This window comes from Procambarus clarkii, chromosome 45, assembly GCF_040958095.1.
Source record: "Procambarus clarkii isolate CNS0578487 chromosome 45, FALCON_Pclarkii_2.0, whole genome shotgun sequence".
NCBI classification, from domain to species: Eukaryota; Metazoa; Arthropoda; class Malacostraca; order Decapoda; family Cambaridae; genus Procambarus; species Procambarus clarkii.
The window spans coordinates 28,984,801-29,011,494 of NC_091194.1; the positions used below are offsets into that span (position 1 = coordinate 28,984,801).

The 26,694-nt window shown below is 43.6% G+C and overlaps 1 protein-coding gene across 1 annotated transcript in view; it reads left to right on the plus strand.

Annotated features, from left to right (window-relative positions):
- Positions 1 to 26,694, plus strand: part of LOC138350322 (extended synaptotagmin-3-like) — a 319,761-nt gene that overhangs the window by 199,681 nt on the left and 93,386 nt on the right. Inside the window, exon 7 of the mRNA XM_069300945.1 lies at positions 8,871 to 8,984. Coding sequence (XP_069157046.1) covers positions 8,871 to 8,984 — 114 coding nt within the window. The remainder of the gene's footprint in view (positions 1 to 8,870; positions 8,985 to 26,694) is intronic.

A 26,694-nucleotide genomic window follows, 5' to 3' on the forward strand; every position in this document is an offset into this window, starting at 1 on the left:
TCCTAACAGACTTAGGTCTGCCAGCTCTTCTGTACCAAAATCCATTCTTTTATTTTCACGAAGCTAAGTAAGCTTCAGGGGTCAAAGATTTTAGATATTTAAGACAATAAGTCATGTTTGGTAATGGTTCTAAGGTTAGCTGGTAATAACTTCATAATTTTATTCTTAAATCAAACGTCACACTTAATGCTGAGCACATTCATTTAATTAAGCATTCAGTAATTGGGATAAGCTGTTCCTATCATATGATTAACGTAATTTACATTGGAAGCGTAATTATGATATGGTAATTAAGGAAGTGGAAGTGTTACTTCTCAGTATATTTGGTTAAGTTTTCTATTGATATTAGTGGCCTTTTGGAAATTGTCTATGTATTTGTAACTTATTTAAGTTTTGTAGGACCATTAAGATTCTTCACGTTCATCTCCAGGGTAGTCTGGAGCAAACATGAGCATGAAATGGCCCCAAATAGCACTGATCTATATGTGACAGTGGGTCCAGATAACCACATAAATTTGGTAAAATTTTGAATTTCTTCAATTCTGAAGAAATTCTCTTCAAAATGCTGGTACATGTTTGCAATATGTGCGAACAATTTTCTACAAAACGTAAACAGAGCATCATACATCTTCTGGATCTGTGATAAATCAATTTACAGACAGTCATTTAAACTTGCCGTCTGTGAACTGATTTTGGCAGTGCAGTTTAATACTAAGCGCAGAGCGTAGTTACTCACTGAATAGTCATTGCCTGATGTGGTAGGTAAGTTCCTTCATTAGGGCTGTCGTTTTCCAGAATCTTTATAAATGTATTAGCCAACTAGCTGTACCCTCAGTGTTACGAACCCTTCGTAACCGGGTTCTTTATAAACTCTATGATCCTATTCAAGTTCAGAGAAAGCTAATCTTGGTGGGAATATAGTGCAATGTTTAAGGTAAATAAAAAGAATAACACTAAAAATACCCGTTATTATTTCCTATCACCAATAGAATATAGACAATATATACATGTCTGTGAGGTCAACCGGACTGGGGTTGCTAGCCCTTACGCTAGCCTGCTTCAAGGATGACGGACACAATTCGCCTCAGATGAGGTCTTCGTTGTGCACTTGCTGGAACGCACAAGCAACAAAGTCAGCAACGCTCGACCAGCCCCACTGGCTAGTACCGTCCAGAACCAAAGTCTACAGCGCTCAACCGTTGTAGACTTTGGAACCCTTCCGTGTTCCCTTGTTTTCGCCACCATTCCACCCTCCTCCGTCCTCTCGACCTCCCAACCATTCCCCACTCCACCGTCCCCTCATCTTCCCCACCATTCCTTCCTCCCCTGTCCCCTCGTCTTCCCCCCCATCCCACACTCCCCCATCTGCTCGTCTTCCCCACTATTCCCATTCCCCAATCACCTGTCCCCTCGTTCTCCCCCACCTACCCAACTCCCCTGTCCTCTTGCCCTTCCCACCATTCCCTCCTCCCCCATCCCCCCGTCCTCTCCACCATTAACCCCCCCCCCCTTTTCCATCCACTCCTCCTCCCCCACCATCCCCCACTTCCCTCTTCCAGTGTCCTCCCCACCATTCTCCACTCTCCTGTCTCCTTGTCCCCGACATCCCCCACTCACCCTTCCCTTCGTCCTGCCCACCATTGCCCCCCCCCCCTCGTTCCCTCGTCCTCCCCCACCATTCCTCACTTCCTCGTATGATGGAAGTGAGGTGCTCCCCAATGCTCTGATGTTCCCATAAAAAAAATGGGAACATCAAATTATCTGATGTCCCATCACTGAAAATTAAGTAGAACTGTTAAAAACTAAATAAAAACAATGAAAAAAAAAATAACTATTTTCTTGAAATTAACTATATGGAAAACAACTCAACTCAATTCCAACGCAATGTCACACAAAATAATTAAATAAAAATGAAAATAAATTAAATTTTCATAGATTTCGATTTATTTTCAATTTAATTTTATTATTTTTTGTGACATTGCATTGGAATTGAGCTGTGTTATTTACCATACCGTTTATTTCGTGAGTATAAGTATAGATGACCGGTAAAATATACTTCTGACAAGTAAAAACACACTTTTTTTCATAAAATCTCTTGAGCCATCTCTTGCATATAAGACCAACATACGCTATAGTAAATATGTTATGATTCCATTTCAATGTTTCTGACCTCATTGATAAATTAAATTTTCATAGATTTCGATTTTCATAGATTTTCATAGATTTTCATAAATTTTCATAGATTTCAGGGCTCAGTACTGAGCCCTGAGTCCCACAGGGCTCAGTACTTGGACCCGTCCTGTTTCTAATATATGTAAATGATCTTCCGGAGGATATAGACTCATTCCTCTCAATGTTTGCTGATAATGCAAAGATTATGAGAAGAATCAAGACGGATGAAGATAGACAGAGACTACAGGATAACCTGGACAAACTGGAGGAATGGTATAGAAATTGGCTGCTAAAGTTCAACTCAGGAAAGTGTAAGGTAATGAAATTAGGCGAAGGGAACAGGAAGCTGAACACAAGGTACCATCTGGGAGGTGAAATCTTGCAAGAGTCAAATAGAGAGAAGGATCTGGGGTTTGATATCACACCGAACTTGTCCCCAGAGACCCTACATCAAAAGGATATCATCAGCGGCATATGCTAGACTGGCCAACATAAGAACTGTCTTTAGAAACTTGTGTAAGGAATCGCTCAAGACCCTGTATACCACTTATGTCAGACCAATCCTGGAATATGCAGCTCCAGCCTGGAGTCCATACCTAGTTAAACATAAGACAAAGTTAGAGAAGATTCAGCGATATGCCACCAGACTCGTCCCGGAACTGAGAGGTATGAGCTACGAGGAAAGGCTAAAGGAGCTGAACCTCACGTCCGTGGAAAACAGAAGAGTAAGGGGAGACATGATAAGCACATACAAAATTCTCAGGAGAACTGACAGGGTGGGTAAAGACAAACTCTTCAGCACGGGTGGGACATGAACTAGGGGACACAGGTAGAAACTTAATACCCTGATGAGCCACAGAGACGTCAGAATGAACTTTTTCAGTGTCAGAGTAGTTAACAGATGGAATGCATTAGGCAGTGATGTGGTGGAGGCTGACTCCATACACAGTTTCAAATGTAGATATGATAGAGCCCAGTAGGCTCAGGACTCTGTACATCAGTTGACTGACAGTTGAGAGGCGGGACCAAAGGGACAAAGCTCAAACCTCGCAAGTACAATTAGGTGAGTTAGGTTAGGTGAGTACAGATGGCACTGTTCCTTAAAAAAAATGTTTTTACCTATCACAGGCATGACATCTATACTTATACTTACGAAATAAATGGTATGGTGAAAAACACGGCTCAATTCCAGTGCAATGTCACACAAAATAATTAAATCAAAACGAAAATAAATTGAAATCTATGAAAACTCAATTTATCAATGCAATCGGAAAATTTTAATGGAATCGTGACATATATAGTATAGCACAACCCGTTCTCGCACTTTCGTATAGTCATTATTGACTTATTAAATACGTGCATATGTGCCATACTAAACATACTAGTTTACCTTGAAAAGCTTCATAGAAAACACCGACCTTACCTAACCTTCTTAGTATGTTAAGATAAGCATCTTATTGCTTTGTAATTACAATTACTACTTAACCTATTATAGGTATAGGTTAAGTAATAATTGTAATTATGAAGCAATAAGATGCTTATCTTAACATACTAAGAAGGTTAGGTAAGGTTGGTGTTTTCTATGAAGCTTTTCAAGGTAAACTAGTATGTTTAGTATGTCACATATGCAAGTATTTAATAAGTCAATATTGACTGTAAGAAAGTGCGAGAACGGGTTGTATAGCATGTGTTCCCATTATGTGTAACAGATTGCACTGTTTTTCAAAATAAGCAAGATTTTACCTGTCACAGGTGTGGCATCTATTTAGTAGATATATAAACGTGCACGTATTCGAATGGAACGTTGTGTCAAAATTTTAAAGCAATCATTGAAGAACTTTTGGAGATTACAGCATGAGTTGCTGTTACGTCCAACAGATGGCGCTGTTTTTTTTTTAAAACCTGTTTTTTCCTGTCACTGGTGAGGCATGTATACAGTGGGTCTTTAAAACCTGTGCCAATTCGAATGCCAAGTTTTGTCAAAATTTCAAAGCAATCGGTAAAGACGTTTCGAAGATTTCCTTCACATGAAAAACACTTGAAAAACACAGTTTCGGTGACTAGGGGCTTGGGTGACGTCGGGGTTAGGTTTGATCATCTGTATCCTAGTGGTTTCCTGTTCCCAGAGCTTGCTCACTCTAATCCTGCATCACCCAACTGGGTTACTTCTAAGGCAGGCTGTTCTGTGCCAAGTGTGGCTACTAATATATTTTTACTAAGTACTTTATCTTCAGGGGTTGACGTATTGAGCCTGAGTACCTGCCCGTCAGAAGATTACTGTGTGCAAAAATGTTACAAATGATTGCTCTGTATTTTCATCTTTTTAAGTTTATAAGTATGCTAATAATCTGATCCAGTCAGAAACCCTATGTCCCAGATAACTTTAGCATTAATATGTTTAACGGATAAATTGATATGTTAGCTTTCAAATGTTGTAAAGCAGATGGCTTTATCTCTTATATTCTATCCTGAATAGACCTATAATAATTTTCGCAGCTGACGTGGGGCTCCACTACGTCGTAAGCTTGGGGTCCTGAGATAGTCAGGAATTCAGAAATGTTCAAAGTGACCCATGCCACAATTTAAAGTTCCTTTTTTTCTACCACTCTTTTGGCGACTATTCTTTGGGTGGAACATTCATCAAAGACAAAACCTGTCCTGACCTTGTTCCTTACCTGGTCTTGTTGCTGAGGAACTGCAGTGCAGTGTGCAGTTTTGCTACTAAGTTCGTTTTAGCCAACAATTCCGACACTGTGTTTTCCAATTTTTAGTATATAACTTGTGTGGAATAAACTTTTGGATTAGGTGAACATAAGGTTTCGGTCTCCTCTCCACATCAAACTGTATGATGATTTGCACGCTCAACACCATTTGGAACTCGCTGGTGTCAGATGGTTCTCTGAGATTGTCGTGAGCTTGCAAGCATCGTGTAAGGTATTTTTAAGACTCCTACACAAACAGTAGGAGTCTTAGAAACAAAATAGTTGATATAGTGCTCTTATCCGTGCAGAATGGCTAGATGGTATTGCAATAGCTTAAACGTAGATCAATGTAGAAAACAAGGTACTACTAGCTGAACAACAAATTAAGGGATTTAATTTCATACAGATAAACAGATGAGACGAGGAGTGGGAGTATCCATATGAGTCAGGGAACTTTTTTGTATTGTAGTGTTAGAGAGAGGATCAAAACTGAGCCGACAGAGACTATTTTGTTTGAATTATATTAAAATTATAATTATCTAATAATAAGAGACATACAGTCCATGAAACTTCGAGAAAATGGAAGCAAATATCTGGCATCTTGCTCAGTGTATATGTTACGGGTAAGTTTTAATTTTAATCGAATAAACTGCATTAACAAAACGGAGTACCAAAGCAGAAGATTTATAGAACTAGTTGATAAATGGTTCCTAAAAATAAATTTTAAGAAACAACCACGGGAAAATAGTATTTTAGATAGTGATAACTAACAGAGAGACAAAAATAAATGATAATGAAATATGGAGAGACCTAGGGAACAGTGATCACAAGACAATTAGATTTAACCTAGAATGAAACCGATGTGGCAGAAAATTATTTGATAAAGTGGCAGATTTCCGTAAAGCTGATTTTGATAGACTAGGGAATTTACTGAGAAGAATAGATAAGACCGACCTAAACATGCGAGGTGGGATGGTCTTGAGATGTGACGCGAAGCTGTAGGCTGGTGACGTGATAAGGAGATTCAAATTACAGTAGAGTAGGAGGGTTTCTCAGCATTTTCTGAGACTGTTTCCCATCTCTCCTACTGCTCTATCTATCCATCCATCTGCCTATCTATCCATATATCTATCTGTCCCTCTGTCCATATCAATATCTATTCAATCATCTATGTTTTCCTCTGTCTTTCAATCAGTCTATCTATTGATTTATGTATATAACTGTCTATCAATCAACTATATCCATCTATCTATCATTATATCTATCATTCTCTCATTATATCTATCATTCTATCAATTTATCTATCCATCCATCTACTCATCTACTCATCAATCAATCCATGCACCTATCCATCTATCAATCTATCCATCTATATATCCATCCATCAATCTATCCATCTATATATCCATCCATCTTTCTTTCTATTCATCAATCTATCCATCTATATATCCATCCATCTTTCTTTCCATGCACCTAACTATACATCTATCCATCTATCTGTGCGTTCTTTCGCCTATGAAATAAAGTTTGTAGTTAATGTATTGCGCTATAACTGGCCATTTTCTAACTTTTTTATTCTCACCATTTAAAATATATATTTTAAGTTAAACTTAATTAGATTTTATTTACATGTAATTAAAATATAGTATCATTAAATTTTTATTGTGAACTTGTTGGTTAGTATACATAAGAGTGCTCTATAGTGTGAGCTTGTTGGTTAGTATACATGAGAGTGTTCTATAGTGTGAGCTTGTTGGTTAGTATACATGAGAGTGCTCTATAGTGTGAGCTTGTTGGTTAGTACACATGAGAGCACTCTTTAGTGGGAGCTTGTTAATTAGAATACAAGTGAAGGCTCTATAGTGTTAACCTGTTGGTTAGTATAGAGTAGAGAACGCTCTTTGTAGTTAATATCATACTAAATCATTCACTTTGTTAGGGTTAGTGGTTTGGGTAAACAATTACCGAGGTGTTATTATCAGAACATTGTATAGGTTATGAAAATTGAGGACTTTAGCCAACAAATTGATACATAGGAGATACGCATTGATACATAGGAGATACACATTGATACATAGGAGATACACATTGATACATAGGAGATACACATTGATACATAGGAGATACACATTGATACATAGGAGATACACATTGATACACAGGAGATACACACTGATGCATACAGAAGTAGTAGAGTTTAGAGTGTGCGGGGAAGGGGGGAAGGGTGGTGCTGAGGATACTAGGAGAGTGTGCTGACAAGGTTGTGGTGTAGCTTCCCTGATGTGAGGTAGTAAACGTTTAATGAGGAAGATGACCATCTGTGAGGTACTCGATTATTTGAGTGGTAGTATATTATCTTCAAGTTTGATTGTCATTTGTAAGGCAGAAGACCGGCTGTCAAGTAGTTGACCAGGAGTCAAGTAGTTGACCAGGAGTCAAGTAGTTGACCAGGAGTCAAGTAGTTGACCAGGAGTCAAGTAGTTGACCAGGAGTCAAGTAGTCGACCAGGAGTCAAGTAGTCGACCAGGAGTCAAGTAGTTGACCAGGAGTCAAGTTGTTGACCAGGAGTCAAGTAGTCGACCAGGAGTCAAGTAATTGACCAGGAGTCAAGTAGTTGACCAGGAGACAAGTAGTCGACCAGGAGTCAAGTAGTTGACCAGGAGTCAAGTAGTTGACCAGGAGTCAAGTAGTTGACCAGGAGTCAAGTAGTCGACCAGGAGTCAAGTAGTCGACCAGGAGTCAAGTAGTTGACCAGGAGTCAAGTTGTTGACCAGGAGTCAAGTAATCGACCAGGAGTCAAGTAATTGACCAGGAGTCAAGTAGTTGACCAGGAGACAAGTAGTCGACCAGGAGTCAAGTAGTTGACCAGGAGTCAAGTAGTTGACCAGGAGTCAAGTAGTCGACCAGGAGTCAAGTAGTTGACCAGGAGTCAAGTAGTTGACCAGGAGTCAAGTAGTTGACCAGGAGTCAAGTAGTTGACCAGGAGTCAAGTAGTAGACCAGGAGTCAAGTAGTCGACCAGGAGTCAAGTAGTTGACCAGGAGTCAAGTAGTTGACCAGGAGTCAAGTAGTTGACCAGGAGTCAAGTAGTTGACCAGGAGTCAAGTAGTTGACCAGGAGTCAAGTAGTTGACCAGGAGTCAAGTAGTTGACCAGGAGTCAAGTAGTTGACCAGGAGTCAAGTAGTTGACCAGGAGTCAAGTAGTTGACCAGGAGTCAAGTAGTTGACCAGGAGTCAAGTAGTTGACCAGGAGTCAAGTAGTTGACCAGGAGTCAAGTAGTTGACCAGGAGTCAAGTAGTTGACCCGGAGTCAAGTAGTTGACCAGGAGTCAAGTAGTTGACCAGGAGTCAAGTAGTTGACCAGGAGTCAAGTAGTTGACCAGGAGTCAAGTAGTTGACCAGGAGTCAAGTAGTTGACCAGGAGTCAAGTAGTTGACCAGGAGTCAAGTAGTTGACCAGGAGTCAAGTAGTTGACCAGGAGTCAAGTAGTTGACCAGGAGTCAAGTAGTTGACCAGGAGTCAAGTAGTTGACCAGGAGTCAAGTAGTTGACCAGGAGTCAAGTAGTTGACCAGGAGTCAAGTAGTTGACCAGGAGTCAAGTAGTTGACCAGGAGTCAAGTAGTTGACCAGGAGTCAAGTAGTTGACCAGGAGTCAAGTATTGGACTTTTGAGGGAAATAGTGTGAGGAAAGTGGATGACTTATGAGGGACTTGGCTGATTTTCTCTGTCATACAATGAAGATTAAAGACATGGAGAATATTCATGTCAGCAGTTAGTGTTCTCTTCTTGTTACCATTTACATATATGTTATTTGTTTTCTCTGTGGTCTCCCTGGTGGTCTGCCCTCTAACAGGTAAGTGCTTGCTGTGAAAATTGTTTTTCTTAAATGATATTCTTATTCCCAATTGAAGCACGTGAGACCTACGTCGCTTAAATGTTAGTATGTTACTTTCATTAATAAATGTTAGTGATTAAACTGTAACTCTTATTTATACAGGGTGTGATCAGACTGAGAGTAACTGGAACTGACAATGATGGAGTGACTCAATGCTCATTTCGACAGGAACTTCAACAGTTCACTGCTTGCAAACCATGGAATTCAGTTTTTGAGGTAAATTATTTTTTATGTCTACATAAATTAAAATTAAAATTAAAATACCTTACTCACAAATCTTTTATACACTTATAGTTGGGTTAGTTAATACAAATTTCCAGTAAATTATTTACTTATAGGAAGATAGAATAATAATATAACATATAATTCCCTTCACCTGGACTCTAGGAGACTCGAACCGTGGACCTCACGTGTGTGAGGCAGAAGCTTAATCGACCGAGCTATTGAGGAGTCTTAATAAGGAAAGTTTCCAGAAGCAGAATCCTGCTGCCAAACTGGAATTTTAAATTTTCCCCTGACTACTACTGCAGCTCAGAGGAATTAGTGATCCACGCTCACATCATAACGTGGGCGTGACTACGTCGTTTACATGACGCGCGAGTGACTCACTAATTCCTAATAACATTATAGGATTATGGTCAGATTCGACCAAAATTGGATGACCTTTACTCGTCAAATAGACGTCAAAGTGTTGAACAGCGCTCACCAGGGCCAATGTCTCTTTCTCTATCACTGAATAGTTTCGTTGACAATCACATAATTTCTTGGAATAATAAGCCACAAGGTGTTCTACCCCTTTAGCATTCTTCTGTGATAACACTGACCCGATACTGTAATCTAAAGCATCAACGGTTAATATGAATCTGTCCTCGAAATTAGGGGACATGAGAATAGGAGATGATTTCAGTACGGCTTTTTGGCTTCCAAAATCTATCAGACAGTACTTGGTCCACACGAACTTTGCTCCCTTCTTCAGGAGGGAGCAAAGCCTATTGCAATGCCTCTTTGTCACAGGCATTGCAATAGTTGAGAGTTTAGAAATGAACTTAGGGTAAAATCCAGCCATACCCCAGACCCGCAGAACCTCCTTATGTGTTGAAGGGGTCGGATTCTGAACGACGGCTTCTACGTTGCGGTTCTTAGGGCCGATCCATTCTCCACTAACCACATGTTCTAAAAAGATAAGAGATTATAACAAATTCCGACTTATGCAGATTGACTATCAACCGAGCTTGTTGAATAGCAAAAAGAAATGCTGTAACACGGGTTAGGGTTTCTCTCTCTACTTCTCTTGTCTTTCCTTCTTTGCCCTCTACCCGTATTCTTACTTTTTATTCTCTACCAAGGGACTCCAAAACTTTTACCAAAGCCAACTCCACGCCACGTGGTCCTAAGACGATTGACCGACTTAGGATTCTACAACCAGTATGGCGTGACCTAGGCTTTGAGCAAAACCCTAGAGTCACCTCTACGCTGCCACCACCAGACCAGTAACACAGCAATGATCGAGGTCTGGATCGATCATGCGAATTAATCAACCTTGGGGCTTGATCCCCACTATAACCGATGACCGTGGAAACTTAAGAGTGTGAAATTAATTACACGGGAATGATTCGATGTTAGAATCGATGTTAGAATCGGCGCCCAATCCAACTCTGCCTCGTGTGGACCACGTGACCAGGACAAGTATACACATAAAACACATGGAAATAATAAAAATGCAATTTATTCCCTAATTAATTTATTAAAAGAAAAACTAAAACAAAATCTAAATATGTTCACTCCCTGTCACTTTAACACTCCCTACTTGACCTGAGTGGCAATGAAGACTATTCCTATACATAACCATAGCAACTATACCTTGGGCAACCAGCTAAAGATGTTGGGCTGGTCTTGGGGAGAGGTAGATGGTTGACCTCTCCCAGTCGCTCTGGAGTCCACACTGATCTCTCCTCGTCAACTTGTAGTTGAGACGTTGTTCTGAATCTATAATTCTTGTATTTCTTGGATGCACTGAAGGAATATTGTCTTCTACAGGAACCACCAAACTTGTAGTAGAATCTTCTATGAAATCAGAAACATCAAGTGGTTCTATGTCCTCAATGTCCATTTCAGAATTTGTGGTTGATGAGTGGGCTTGAGGTGTTGAGGTGAACAGAGGACGCCTCGCACCAGATGTGCCGGGTGTTGAAACTGCGGCATCAGCAGGAGGAGCTGCGCTGGCATCTATGTCGGGAACATGTGGTATGCTTGTTGTTGTTGGCCATTCCTCGCCATGTGTTCGGTGAGGGAGAACAGGAATTTCATGGAGAAAAATCTGAGAGTATCCCCATCCATTTCGGTTAAAAAATGGAATTTATAGAAATATTTTTTCGATGGACGAGAAAAGTAGGCTGTTATGCGGAATCGTAAGAAAAAACGGCGACGAGTTATCTCTAATCTAAAGCGCGAAAGTGTTAAATATATAATTATTCCATCACCATAAATAAATATATAAACCGTCACAAGCGGGGTTGCTATTACTACACTTATTTACAATAACTTCTTCGAAGACACGGGATGCTCCACGGTGCTCAACGATGCTTAGTCCTTCGTCCTCTTCTCGTGGCCTCATGATGAATCCTTAGATTCTTCTAGTGAGTCTACCCCGGCCACAGGCCAGCCAAATCACAGTCCCACTGGGTGCACCGTCGTGGAGGCCGTCAACCACAAATCCAGCCTGTAGCTGGCAGGTTCCAATCAACTACGCTGCGTAGGCCACTCCACGACCGATACTAGGGTTGCAAGCCCTAGGCAGGAGCCTCCTGTGATTCCACAGATCACTCTCCTCACCACAACACCCCAGTGGCTAGTCTTCTCCACCAGTCAGCCCCGGGTACGACAATCCCTGGTTCTGCCACCTCACAGGCAGGCTAACACAACAGTGTTCATCCGGGGGGGGGGGGGGGTGACTCACAGCTTCTACAGCCAACTCGTGGAGATCCTACGGCTGCCTTGGGGAAACTGATCCACCGTCAGATTCAGCTGTCCCAGGTCGACTCTGTAATCAGACACGTCATCAGTACTGGTTACACTCTAGGGCACCTCACCTACAGGCTTAGACGCAAACGCCCACCTATCCACTCCATAGATGGCGTTGCTGTCTAAGCGTCACCTCACCAGAGGTCAGCAGCGGCTATGTCATGAGCTGATTAGGACGGGAAACCAGCCCCTGTGGCCGGTATATCTTGTCCTCACTAGATGGTGCTGTCCATTTGGAGGGGGTTTCAGGAGCTGACCCACAGATGGCGCGGTCGTCACTGCTCCTTGCTCGGACGCTGGGCTCGGGTCCTTAACAATAGAGACGACATTTTTCATTTCAAATGGAATCACTTGACACTCAGAAAGACAATCAGGAGTTACAAAAGCAGAAATAGGTTTGGCACGCTCTGTCAGAGGTACCTGCCAATATCCCTTGAAGAGCTCGAACTTAATGAGGAAGGTGGATCTACCAATGGTATCAATACACACTTTTATCCTGGTAAGTGGATATGTATCAGCTACTAGTAATAGGCATCCATCAGTCTCGGGAGACTATGGAGTTTCTCTCTGGTTGACGGTCTGGAGTGGCCTCTCCAGGGCGCAAAGCCAGGGTAGGTTGATATGGAGAAGAAGCTGTTACCCAAGTAGCAGGTTTCCCCTCTCCACGGCGCCGAAGGTCTCCAATGGAAAGGCAAACGCCAATACGATTTGTTCCATCGCCGTCACAGGAACTGTGAGCTCCGGAATTGACCTTGAAGTTGGTAAAAGAAGGCACAGGGACCCCAAACCCGGAGACCGCCGTGGTCGGGGCCGGAGAAGAACCACCACAGCAAGAGCAAGAACGACCTCAGCCTCCTGAAGCAGAGCCTGGGACTGCACGAGTCCCAGGAGGTTTTTTTTATTATTATTATTTTCTACCACAGACGTGGCCACACATTTCCAATGCTAACCAGCATATATACATTTTCTTCTGTCCTCCATGGACAGACAGGGTTAGACAAGTGTTAAACATATAGTTCAAGGGTTGGTGGACGTCCCGGTCCCGCACCTACGGGTTCCAGACAGAGATAATCACAGCCCTCCTTCAACCGAGGTCGGCTTCCGTCAAGAGCAAGCAGAAGGAAGAGTGATATTTATTAAATGCAATTATTATATTTATTAAATGCAATTATTATATTTATTAAATGCAATTATTATATTTATTAAATGCAATTATTATATGTATTAAATGCAATTAACAATTATTATTATAATAAATGTTATAATAATATAATTATTTAATAATTATCACTCTTCACTGAGTGATATGTACCAATGGTATCAATACACACTTTTATCCTGGGAAGTGGATATGTATCAGCTACTAGTAATTGGACCAAGTAATAAGACCAAGGACTATGACATTGTTAACCTGTCTGTAATCTATGCATAACCTTAGCTCATTACCAGGCTCGGGTACTAGAAGATCGGGGGTGTGAGATTTTGATCTCAGACAGAAGGTCTGCACAGAAGCAATCATGCAAAGTATCAGATGTGAGCATATAACTTCCAAATGAAATATGGGCGAGAGCATCCGCCATAGTCCAATTTCCTGGTACTCCTATCCACTAGGTTGTTAGCTCCTCAATTGCTTGTAGGAATCTTAAGAGTAACTATGAGGTTCTCACACCGAAATTATATATATTCAGTGACTGGCCTTTCACTAGGTTCGAATCCAGCAGCCGACACAGATTAAGTGCAAGATATCTGGAGCAGCTTGTAGAGGACAATGATTAAAGACAGTACACTTGAAAGGTACTGGCATAAAGTCACTTATTTGGCAACGACAACAGTTTATTAACAAAACATAATAATATTCAAGGGACAACAATTTAGCGATACGTTAATGTCCTGAGTGGCACTTCACAGCTAACAATGCCAGTGCAGTTGGATGACATCCCACAGCTCTCGGCTGGTATAATGAGAGCACGTCTCACCTCTCTTCCACGGCCAAGGAAGGACAACATGAGCTAACTAAGCACCTGTATCCACTCGGAGTCAATTGCAATAAAAATACATGCAATAGAAAACAATTGGAACAATCCAAACAAATAACAAAACAATCAAACAAAAGAAAACTTATCACTGAGACAATCTTCAGTATATAAAATTAATTACGTTTATACATGCTTCTATGGACGGCAAGCAATTACAGACAATTAACCAATAAGGTTAAAGTTCTATTACACAGAGAAGAACAATTGATTACATTCAATTAAATCGTAATAAACAATTACTTAATTAGATTAATTAATTACGTTAACTGCAGTCACCTAGATAGTTATCCGAGATAATTTACGTTAAATACAATCTGTCACTCAGACAGTCAATCTATCAAAACAGTAATTCTTCACAGTAACTACTCTGTTACAAAGACAATTAAACAATCAGTGAGTAATTACATTAATTCCTGTCACACAGACAGTTAATCAATCAAGATGAATTACGTTAAATGACGCTATCACACAGATAACTTGCCTAACAAGATATAGTTAACACTTTAGTGATTACAGTTTCCAGGCCTTAGACCCGGACCAGCTTCCTCCGCTGTTCCTTTACGATCTGTCCCGTGGTGTCTCCCTCCAGGTTCTCCATCTGGTGTTTTCCCCCTTCCTCCAAATTCTGCCATGTCTCCTGTGTCTTCTTTTCCATGTCACCCCCCATCCTTCTTCCTTCCCCTCCCCCCAGTCTCTTGGTCCTCCACTCCGCCTGTCTGTCCAGCCTGTTGTCCATCATCCTCCCAGTAATCTTCATGGTGTTCTCTCCTGTTCTTCTTCTCCTGTTTAGACAATTGAGTCTGTCTCCCAGTATGTTGTTGCTGGAACACCGTTCTCTTTGAGTCAGAAACGTAAGCCTGGCTCCTCTCCTTCCTCCTCCCAGGTGGGTAAGAAGGCATCGTTTTCATCCTTGCCTCCCCCCCCCCCCCCCACTGACTCTCTCGCTCCGTCCCCTACCATTTCAGTGGTCGGCCCCCTGTCCCAGCTATGGCGGTTTCTTTAGCTCGTGATTCCCTCTCGGTTGCTGCTCCTGCTGAAGTGCGCTCCCAGGTTTATGCACCCCCCCCCCTCCTCCTGCCGTCCTTGACTGCCCCTCTTGGTTGTCTTCCCCTCCTCCGGAACCTGTCCGTCTGCCTCTGGTCTGACCTCCTGCTCCCTGTATTCCATCCCTATTAGGTTTACCCATGCCCCCTAACCCTGATTTTCACTGACCTGAGCTTATATAATATGTTGTGTTCTTCTTTTCATTTGTTTCTTCATTGTTCTCTGTTGCTGTCCTTTCTCTTTTTGACAATGTCTATTCTTCAATGGAATATTCGTGGATTTCATGCCAACTTCTGATTACACAGTTTTTACCACCTTGTGTATGTCTCCAGGAGCCGATACTTAGTGCTCGTCCTGGTCCCTTTCGTGGTTATTCTTTTCTCTCTCTCTCTCTCCCCCCCCCCCTTTCCCTTCCCTAGCTTTTGCTAGGGCTCATAACTCTGCAGCTCACTTGATTCGTACTGACATTCCCTTCGTCTCCTTACTTTTTCAATCGCCTATTTAATGTTCTGAACCTCGTGTCTAAATGACTAAATGGTATATGGTCTGTTCCATTTATCTCCGCTCAAATTTTTTCGCTTTCTCTTCCTGATCTTAAGCACCTACTGGACTCCTTGCCGAAGCCTGTGCTCCTGTTGGGTGATTTCAACTGTCGATATACCCTTTAAGATGATGTTCCGACAAACACCTGAGACAAACAAACAAACTGGGGTGATGTTCTGACAAACACCTCCTTCTTGAACCGTTCGTCCTCTCTTCTTCCCTGTCTTTTCTGAGTTCTGGAGAACCCACTCATGTGGACTCTCGATCTCGCACCCTTTCCTGTCTTGATCTTTCTGCTTGCCGTCTCTTTACTTTGATTTCACGTGGCGGGTTCTTGATGACCTCCATAACAGTGACCATTTCCCCATCCTTGTTACCTTTTTCGCTTTCACCCTCCCCTCTCCTTCCCTAGGTGGCAGTTTGCCAAGGCTGACTTGAACATAATCACCCTCCGTGCTACTCTTTCCGACCTCTCCATTCTGCCTCTCCCTCGCTCTCTCCTTCTTTTTCATGACACCGTCGTCGACGCTGCCCTCAGCTCTATTCCTCGCTCTGCCTCCGAGGGCAGGCGGAAGGGCATTCCCTGGTGGAATGCAGACTGTGCTCGGGCTGTCCACTGTAAGCGTGCAGCCTGGAAGAAACACCGAAAAAAAAACTAGTGGAGCGAAAAAAAACTAGTGGAGCATCTGGAGCGAAAGAACTTTGTAACACAACAGCAGCATGGGTTCAGGAAAAGCAAATCATGCCTCACAGGATTAACTGAATTCTTTGAACAGGTAACACAAATCAGGCAAGATAGAGAGGGCCAGGCAGACTGAATATTTTTGGATTGCCAGAAAGCCTTTGACACAGTACCACATATGAGACTAGTACACAAGCTGGAGATGCAGGCTACAGTGAAAGGGAAGGTACTCCATTGGATAAGGGAGTACCTAAGCAACAGAAGACAGCGAGTCACTGTGAAGGGGGGAGGTCTTAGATTGGAGAGGTGTCACCAGTGGAGTTCCGCAAGGTTCAATTCTTGGACCTATACTGTTTCCGATATACGTAAATGATCTCCCAGATGGTTTAGAATCGTTCCTCTCATTGTTTGCTGATGATGCAAAAATTATGATGAGGATTATGACAGAGGAAGATAGTATGAGGCTACAAGATGGCCTAGTCAAACTGAATGAATGGTCCAACAAATGGCTACTAAAGTTCAACCCAAGTTATTGTAAGGTAATGTAACTAGGCAGTGGAAACAGGAGGCCAGACGCAAGATATCGAATGGGTGAAGTCCTTCATTAAACGGACAGCGAGAAAGATCTAAGAGTTGATATCACACCAAACCTATCTCCTGAAACCTACATAAAAAGAATAACATTGGGGGCGTATGCAAGGCTGGCTAACGTCAGAGTTGCCTTCAGTAACCTGCGTAAGAAATCATTCAGAACCTTGTATACCCCATATGTACGACCAATCCTGGAGTATGCGGCCCCATCATGGAGCCCGTATCAAGTCAAGGACAAGACAGCTTGAAAACGTTCAGAGGTATGCCACTAGGTTAGGCCCAGAAATAAGAGGCATGAGTTACGAGGAAAGGCTGCGAGAAATGCACCTCGCGACTCTGGAAGACAGAAGAGTAAGGAAAGACGTGATTACTACCTACAAAATTCTCAGAGGAATTGACAAGATAGATAAGGATAATCTGTTTAACACTGGTGGTACGGGAACAAGGGGGGGCACAAGTGGAAACTGAGTACCCAAATGAGCCACAGGGACGTTAGAAAGAACTTTTTCAGTGTCAGAGTAGTTAGTAAATGGAATGCACTAGGAAGTGATGTGGTGGAGGCTGACTACATGCACAGTTTCATATATAGATATGATAGAGCCCAGTAGGCTCAGGAATCTGTACACCAGTTGATTGACAGTTGAGAGGCGGGACCAAAGAGCCAAAGCTCAACTTCCGCCGCAAGCACAACTAAGTGAATACAATTAGGTGAGTAGGGCAGTGGCGTGAAAGACTGTGTCCCACTAATGGCTGTAATTAAGTTATTTCACATCGATAAATATCTAGCACACTGGGGAACAATGGCTAGGCCACTATTCTCCACCCACGTAGCGCTAGGCTCATGGATGGTGATGCATGGGAACTGATAACTGAAGATTATCCCGGGCAGTCTATTGCACTCCGCATGGAACACGTGTGGAGTTACACTTTCTGTCTCTCAGTATCACTCGTATTTCGTTAACTTTGATCCCAAACGATACCGGATTCAGTAGACGGACGCACGGGATGAAATTGGGATGTCGAGGTAAACTTTAGGTCGCGTTTAGACGGGTTTTCCTGGTTTCTGGCCGAGAGCTAAGGAATTCACGTCTTATTTATTTATTTATGCATATACAAGAATTGGGATTGTGAGGATACATAATATGGTAATTACAATCTTGTAAAGCCACTAGTACGCGCAGCGTTTCGGGCAGAATGAGTGAAGGTGAAGTGATGAGTTCTGAATGCTGGGAACACCGAGAGGCGGCCTAGGCCAGCGGCATCGCACACAGTTTTCATTGGCATTCGAAATGGCCCAATCAGAGACCAGGCACCAAGGTCTCCTCCAACCAGGGCCTTCCCTTGGGTGACGCGGTACCTCGTGCCGTCACTGGAGGGGGCCTGTGTTTACGCGATCTTTGGACAGGTCCTGACCTGCCAACCACAGGCACTCCCACTACCATTTCACTCTAGAACTGGATATTTGCATCCTTAAAGTTTATGCTGTAATTTATATTTCACTTGCTGTATCTTCCTTGCTGTAAACGCCACGATGGCCATCGTGGTTTTAAGAGACAGCTGATGACATACGCTGTCTCCAGATACCCGTAGTCATCCTCATAAAGGGGATGACCACGGGCTAATACTTGGGGTGATAAATTATGTAGAAGCATGTAGTCCACCTCACGTCTTACCACCTCCTTCTTGCGGGGATTGAGTCTGTAGGGATGCTGCTTTATCAGTTTACCGCCCACCTCAAGGATAACGCCGTGCTTCAAGACACGTCAGACACGGAACATTTCTGATAATAGACTTATATTGCGTTATTAACTCAATTAAGGATCTTTGTTGCTCTTCAAGCACGTGAGTTAACTTAGAAGGCAAATTCAGTCGTGTTACAAACCTGACTCCATCGTCGGAGCATGGAGCAGCAACATACAAAGTCGAGAGAAACCCACCTAATATGACACTTTGCTTTCCTTCAGTAGGCACTTCCTTGGGTAATGTGCTCTTCAAAATCAGAGATTGGGCTGCTCCACTATCTCTCAGAATTACTACTGACGTGCTATACTGGTCATTCGATACATACCCTTTCGAAGTATAGGGGTAAACAATCCTGGTTTCTCTCTCCTATTTGTTCACAGGGAATGGGTTTCAACTGGTAGTGTCACATAACTCACCAGCATAGCTTCCCTATGCGGGTCGTTACCTGCCCTGCTCTTACACTTACCAGACACGTGTTCTTTCTTCCCGCACGTCAAACACACTTTGTCTCTCCTTGAGCTTGTTCGTCTCAGACTACCTGGGGTGAAGTTTTCTCTTCACGGCACCATGGGGAATGGTTCACTCCTCCTGCTTGAGTTGGTCTTGGAAACATATCTTGTAGAGGGCCTATGAGTTAAAATACATTCTTCAGCCATGGTGACCGCAGCACCCAATGTCTCTTCTTGCTGTGTCTCCAAGTGCGTTTTCAGACCATCTGATAGACACTACTTGAAATCTTCCAACGGGATAAGTTGTTCCAGCTGTTCCTTAGTCTCAACCTTCCAAGACGCACACCAATCATAAAATAACTGTTCCTTAATGCAAGCCAATCTCTTAAAAGTGTGCTCTGCTGTTTTGTTAAGGTTACGTAACTTCTGTCTATATGCTTCAAGCACCAACTGACAAGCCATCACCACTACCTTCTTGATAGCGTCATAACAACTAGACTGACTTACGGACAGTGTGGAGTACGCTGTTTGGGCCTTCCCAGTTAGCAGTGATTGAATCATAATAGCCTTATTGTCCATAGGCCAGTCCAATGAGGCAGCTATTTTCTCGGAGGCAGCAAAGAACTTTCTTTCTTTCTTTCTTTCTCTCCTGTCTTTCTCTTCTGTTTCTCCCCCTGTCATGAAATCTATGTTCTTTTCTTCTTTTTCTCCTTTTCTTCTCTTTCTCGCTCTTTTTCTTCTCTCTCTACTTCTATAGTTTCCCTTCGATTTCACGATTTATTTCTAATTCTCGCATTTTCACTGTCAATAGGCATACATTAGGTTCACCTGTGTCACTCGCACCATCACTTCCCAGGTCTTCCTTTTTAGTGGAGTCCATATCACTCGCTACTTTGCTACAGACTAGACTTTCCTGTTTGTCTTCTGGTTTCAAAGGTCTATTCATTTATGATAGGATCTTGTTCTCTTACTTTTAGTTCAAGGTAGGCGCTTATCAACACTAGTTTTGGTTTCCTTTAAAACTTCAATTTGGAGAGGCAGTTCTCGTTGTTTATGAACGCGTGAACAACGTCTAGTGTATCAATAGTAGTTTTCTCCACCATTGCTTACGCTCCTAACACTGCACGTAAACACAAAAAAGGAATCTGTACAAGATTCATTTTGTCAATGCAATGGGAAATATTGAATTGCAATCGTAACATATTTAGTATAGCATGAGTTGCTATTGCGTGCAACAGATGGCGCAGTTAAGAAAAAAGCATGTTTTTACCTTTAACAGGTGTGGCATCTATATAATAGGGATATAAAAACACACCTATATTCGAATGGAACGTTGTGTCACAATTTCAAGGCAATCGATAAAGAACTTTCGGAGATTGCAGTGTGTGTTGCTCTTTTGTCCAAATTATGGCGCTGTTTTTTAAAAAAACATATTTTTCCTTTCACAGGTGAAGCATGTATATAGTAGGTATATAAAAACACGCGCCTATTGGAATGCAACGTTGTCAAAATTTTAAAGCAATGGGTAAAGAGGTTTCGTAGATTTCCCTCACATGAAAAAAAGCTTCATAAAAGCTTTTTTTTCCCTGTCTTAGACAAGACATCTATATAGTAGGGGGGTACCACCTCTGGTGCAATTATAGGGACCCACAGCCTCAGAGAAGGGAACACAGAGTATTCAGGGAAAAACTTGCCATTTAACTCTGAATACGTAAGAGTGTTCGCTTCTCCTACCACCCCCCTTTTTTTTATGGTGTACACTTTATTATGGAAGGTTATACAGTTACATATCTGATTTTATACAAAAAATGAACATTAAAAGGACACACAAAAAAGTTCGCTTCCTAGAGGCTGTAGATTTCCTCGAACTCCTCCGACGCCGGGCAGGAACCGAGGATGCAGCGAGCATTCCCCCTCTGGATTGCGACACTAAGGCGCTGAAAGAGAAAACTTACTGCTCTAGGGTCTCTTGTGGTGTCAATGAGCTTGGAACCAAGATCCTTAAGAAACCTTCTTGCACTCTCTCCCCATGGGCCTAGGGTCTCAGACCCTATTGGAACGAAGTTGTACCGATGATCTAATTGCCTGTACTTGGCTGACTTGTCTCTTTTTCTGTGTGTCGCCGCGGCTCCTGCTGTGCCGGCAGAGAGGTTGATGTATGTGGTTGCCAGGGTGGATACACAAGTATAGTCCCATGCCAACTGTCTGCCACCCTTCCACGGTCGCAGTGTGATTCCGTCTGGTCGGCCGGCAAAGCTAACAGAGTCACGGTTCAGTAGGTTGTGGGGCTCTCTCTCCGCTGGACACTGAGCAGAGGCAAGGCTTCTTTTAATGATGTCATTGACTTCGTCGTGTCTAGTGTGCCAACCACCAGATTTTCCACAGTGCAGGCCATGCAATCCATATTCGTCAGCATCTGCCTCGCCGCAAATACACCTATGAACAGTGTGGATAGGGGCAGCAAGACGGAGAGCGACTGCAATACGGAACTCCTGCGGATCAAGACGTGTGCCTGTCGCAGACATAGGGACTGCCAAAAGGAAGTCCCCTGCATGGGGAGCCTACACAGCTGTGAGGCGTGCACGATCACTGGGGGTTGTTGCTGCCTCCAGCAAAGCTGTGGCTTCTTTGTCTACAATGGGGCTGTCCCAACTGGATTGTTTCTTGGCTTTCGGCATGGCTGGTCTGAGTGCTGGGTCTGCCATGGCACCCCATTTCGTCTCGCATTCCGTGTAGTGGGGGTCCTGTATCCCCGCTACATCACTCAGGGTGTCAGGTAGAATTTCCTTAACCAGGTCATCTGATGCTGAGGAGGAAGACAGGAAGGCTGGGACAGCAATTTGGGTAGCCGTGCGGACACCCAAGCCACCGAGCCTAACAGGAAGAGTAGCTTGTTTCCACTGGCATTCGTTGAGGGAGAGGTTAACAACTTTTTCCAGCATGGTCTTCAGTAAGAGGTCATACTCTTCAAGCTTTCGGCTGTCGTAAGATGGGGCGCACCTCAGAAAGTAGGTTAGCCTCGGAAGGGATAGGCATTTAGTGAGGAGATAAAAAGCATCGTGGGCATCGATGTCACCTATTCTGTCGTCCATCCTCCTAAGGTCTGCGATTTTCTTGTCAAGGATCTCCTCAATGGCGTTAGACCCGAGGGGGGCTCCAAGGAGGGTGCTGTTCTCGGCCCTAATGACATGGACTCCAGGCAAGGCAGACCTTATTCTTGCTACGATGTCTGGGTTGGAAGAGACTACTTCACACTTGGAAGGGTTCAGGACAAGACCCAGGCTTACTTCTTGCTCCCTTATTTTCCTGATATCTGCCAAGAGGTGGTCTATGGTGCCAGCTATAGTGCCATCATCCAAAAACCAGATGTTGAACTCGCTGGACAAGCTTTCGGTGATTTCTTTTAAGACTAAGCAGAAAAGAAGGGGAGCAAGAGGATCACCTTGCTGAACACCTTCACATGATCTGATTTCATGTTCACCAAAGAGCAGTTTGGACTCACCACTGTAGCACGATAGTATGAACGGGTAGAGGGGCCGGAAATGGCGATGCACGGCACAAAGTACTGCATCTCTTCTGACCATGTTGAAGGCATTCTTAAAGTCCAGTTTGAGCAGGGCCTTTTCATCAGAAATGTTGGTGATGTATGCTCGTGCTGCATGGGCAGCCGCTTCACAGCCTTGGGGGATTCCAAATCCTAGCTGGATTGGTTTCAGCAATAGCAGCAATTTCTATATAGTATGTATATAAAAACTCGCTCGCAGCGAATGGAACGTTGTATGAAAATTTTAAAGCAAACGGTGAAGATCTTTTGGAGATTTGTGATTTTGAACAAGCGAATATTTACATTTTTATTTATAAAGATTGTGTGATATTTTATTGGAATTGAGCTTTTTTGTTTACCATATCATTCATTTCGTAGGCATATTTTTTTATTTCGTTTTTTTTAACTGTTTTTCTTACGATCAAATCCACAAGGGCCATGAAAAGGATTCGAACCTGCGCCAAAGAGCATCCCTTAATCGACGCTGCCTTAATCGACTAATCGACTGATCCCAGCATCTGGGATGCTCTTGGGCGCGGGTTCGAATCCGTGACGCAACCTGTCCTCTTAAAAAGAACGTCGTTTTTGGCCGTTTGCCCGTACGGCCGAATATGGACGTAATTTGAAAATGAAAAAAAATGAAAATATATTTGGGAATTTTTTTTCAACAATAGTAAGTTAAGGGTCCTCTGATAGGTTAGATGGGCAGGAAATTCTCAAAGTTTCAAAACGTTATGAAAAACGTTACTGGAAAGAATCCTCTTCTAAGCTTGCCGAGTAAGCCGGACGACTCAAACAGAAGACGGAACAGTACGTCACTTTTGTGAGTCGATTTCATTTCAAATTACGTCCAAATTTGGCCATAGCGCGCATACGAGCGAAAAGTGACATTATTTTTAAGAGGACGGTTTGCATCATGGTCCTTGTGGATTTGTTCATCCCATCCCTGCCCGTGTGTGGCAGTGCACAACAGAAAGTTGTTTTCACATATCCATACATTAAAATATTGATTGTAACCATGATATATATGTGCTTCACCCTACAGTTTAGACCTATTGTCTTATGTATGACCCTCTGTCCTGGATGACAGTGAATAGCAGCATTATCCTCACTTTAATAAGACTATCAAAATACCTCAGATTAGGCAAAATTGTAATTAATTTTGTCAATAAAGATATTATGAATAAGTTCATTTGATACATCACACCATTATGATTTCTGTGTGTTTTTCCTATATTTCAGTGATGGGAACATCTTTTTGATGTGAAGTGCCTCGCAGATGTCAAGCCGCCTGCTATCGCTGTATGCCCACCGAATGAAGTGAAATCATCGATAGATACAGCGATAGCAGGCGGCTTGACATCTGCGAGGCACTACACATCAAAAAGTAAGTAAGTAATTATCAAAAGAAGGCACCAAACCGGGAAGGCTATGTAGCACCATCAAATACGCAAAATAATCAGAGGGCGCTAAATATCACCAAGGATGCCAATACGAGAACAAAAACGCATAAGGCGAACGATATCAAAAGTATCCGAGTCACCAAGAATTCTATCGAGGGACAGGTGACCGCGAGGGGCGGTCGGAAAGCAAGACATACGCTCGTCCTGGAAGTCAGGACATTCAAGAAGGACATGCACGACCGTAAGAGGGACAATGCAACTAGGACAATAAGGAGCAGGGCGGCGCTCCATCAAGTGACCATGGGTTAAGCGAGTATGGCCAATACGCAACCTCGCCAGAGCTGTTTCCCACCGCCGGTTACGGTGGAAGGAGGACTGCCACGAGGAAACACAACATTTAAGAGTACGTAGCTTGTTACCAGTAACAGACAACCAAGAAGCCTGCCAACGGGTAAGGACAGAGGAATGGATAACCGGGTAAAAGTCGGAATACGGAATGCCCTTACGAGAGATGGGACAAGAGCGGACAGCTTCCTTGGCGGCAGCATCCGCACGCTCATTTAAAGACACACCAATATGGCTGGGAACCCAACAAAACTCAACCGACTTAAATTTACTATGAACGAGAAACAGCCAATGCTGGATCTCGACAACCACTGGATGAACTGGATTAAAGGACCCGAGAGCCATGAGGGCACTACGAGAGTCAACAACAACTACAAAGGAAGACTGACAACGAGAAAGTAGGAGACGAAGAGCATAGAGAATAGCATAAAGTTCCGCTGTAAAGATGCTAGTCTCCGGAGGCAAGCGACACATATAAGAGCGATCAGGAAAAACAACAGAGTAGCCAACACCGTCCGCTGACTTAGACCCATCGGTGAAGACAGAAACGGAGCGGGAGTGAGAAGAAAAGTGCTCGAGGAAAAGGCGTTTTAGAACCGTAGGAGGGGTAAAAGCTTTAGTGATACGGGTCAAGGAAGTACAAAACTGCGGAAGAGGGACCCTCCACGGGGGCAAAGAAGGAACAACACGAGGAGAAACATCAGAAATACGAACGGAAAGAGAATCCTGCAGGCGAGATAACCGGACAGAAAGAGGGAGGTGGTGAAGAGGAACAGGAACCGCAGGAGGGGTAAAAGTTAAAGCACGACAGAGGCGAGAGGAAGGATGTTGCAAGGACCGCGCAAGAAAGCGAAGACAGTAGCGATCACGGCGGTCCTGGAGAGACAGGAAGCCAGTGTCAACATACAAGCTAAGGACGGGAGTCGAACGAAAGGCACCAGAACTGAGGCGCAACCCAGTATGGTGCAAAGCATCAAGACGGCGAAGAGTAGAAGGAGAAGCAGACGAGTAAGCAGGGCAACCATAATCGAGCTTAGACAGGACGAGAGAAGAATGTAAAGCAAGGAGAGTGCGCCTATCCGCCCCCCAAGAAGTATGGGACAAGACCCGAAGGAGGGTAAGGGCCTTAGAGCACTCAACACGGAGGTAAGAGATATGGGGAGACCAAGACAAACGAGTGTCAAGGAATAACCCCAAAAGCTTCGCGGAATCTTTGTATTCAAGGGGATGACCATAAAGAGACAAAGAGGGACGAAGAACAACCCGTTTCCGCGTAAATGTCATGGCACAAGTCTTAGAAGTAGAGAACTTGAAGCCATGATCAGTGGCCCAAGACGACACGGCATCAATTGCAAGTTGAAGCCGGCGTTGAAGGAGAGGCGAATCATCACCCTGACAACAAAGGGTAAGATCATCGACATAGAGAACAGAGAAGACACCAGAAGGAAGAGAGGAAAGAAGACCATTGAGGGCAACCAGAAAAAGAGTAGTGCTCAGAACACTACCCTGGGGCACACCTTCGTATTGCTGAAAAGAGGGAGAGAGAGCGGTACCAAGGCGCACCCGAAAGGAACGACGAGAGAGGAAGCTGCGGAGAAAGAGAGGGAGATGACCACGAAGGCCAAAAGAATGAAGTTGAGATAGGATATGATAACGCCAAGTGGTGTCGTAAGCCTTTTCTAGGTCAAAAAGGACGGCAACAACGGAGGTCTTCGCAGCAAAAGCAGTACGAATATAGACCTCCAAGTTCACCAGGACATCTGTCGTGCTGCGGCACTTGCGGAAACCAAATTGAGAAGGGGAGAGGAGGTGATGGTGTTCCAGGAACCACATCAGACGAACGTTAACCATACGTTCAAAAAGTTTGCAGACACAACTTGTGAGAGCAATAGGGCGAAAGTCCTTAGGGGAAGTACCCAGAGACCCCGGTTTGCGAACAGGGAGGACAACGGCATCGAGCCAGTCCTCAGGGACTGACGACGACTCCCAGATCCGATTATACAGAGTCAGTAAATACTGAGACGTGCTCGGAGGGAGATGGCGAAGCATCTCATAATGAATACCATCGGAGCCCGCCGCCGTAGAACCGCAGAGGGCCAGAGCAGAACGAAGTTCAGAGAGAGAGAAGGGATCATTATAGGGAAGCTGAAGATGAGTGCAGAAATCTAAAGGACGAGACTCAAGGACAGGTTTACGAAGAAGGAAAGATTGGGGAAGATGAAGACCAGAGCTAACAGAAGAAAAGTGGGAACCCAGTTCGGAAGCGACCTGCAACGGGTCCGCCACAAGAGTATCATGGAGGTGAAGGACCGGTGAAACATCGGGAACGAACTTACCCGCTATCTTGCGGATACGCTTCCAGATCTGGGCCAGAGGGGTTTCGGACGTAATTGTTGAGACATAAGATGCCCAGCATTCACGTTTAGCCGTACGGATGGCCCTACGGGCCACCGCACTCGCTTTCCGAAAGAAAAGAAAAGAATCGGTCGTCTGCCTACGGCGGTGCCTCTTCCAGGCTGCACGCT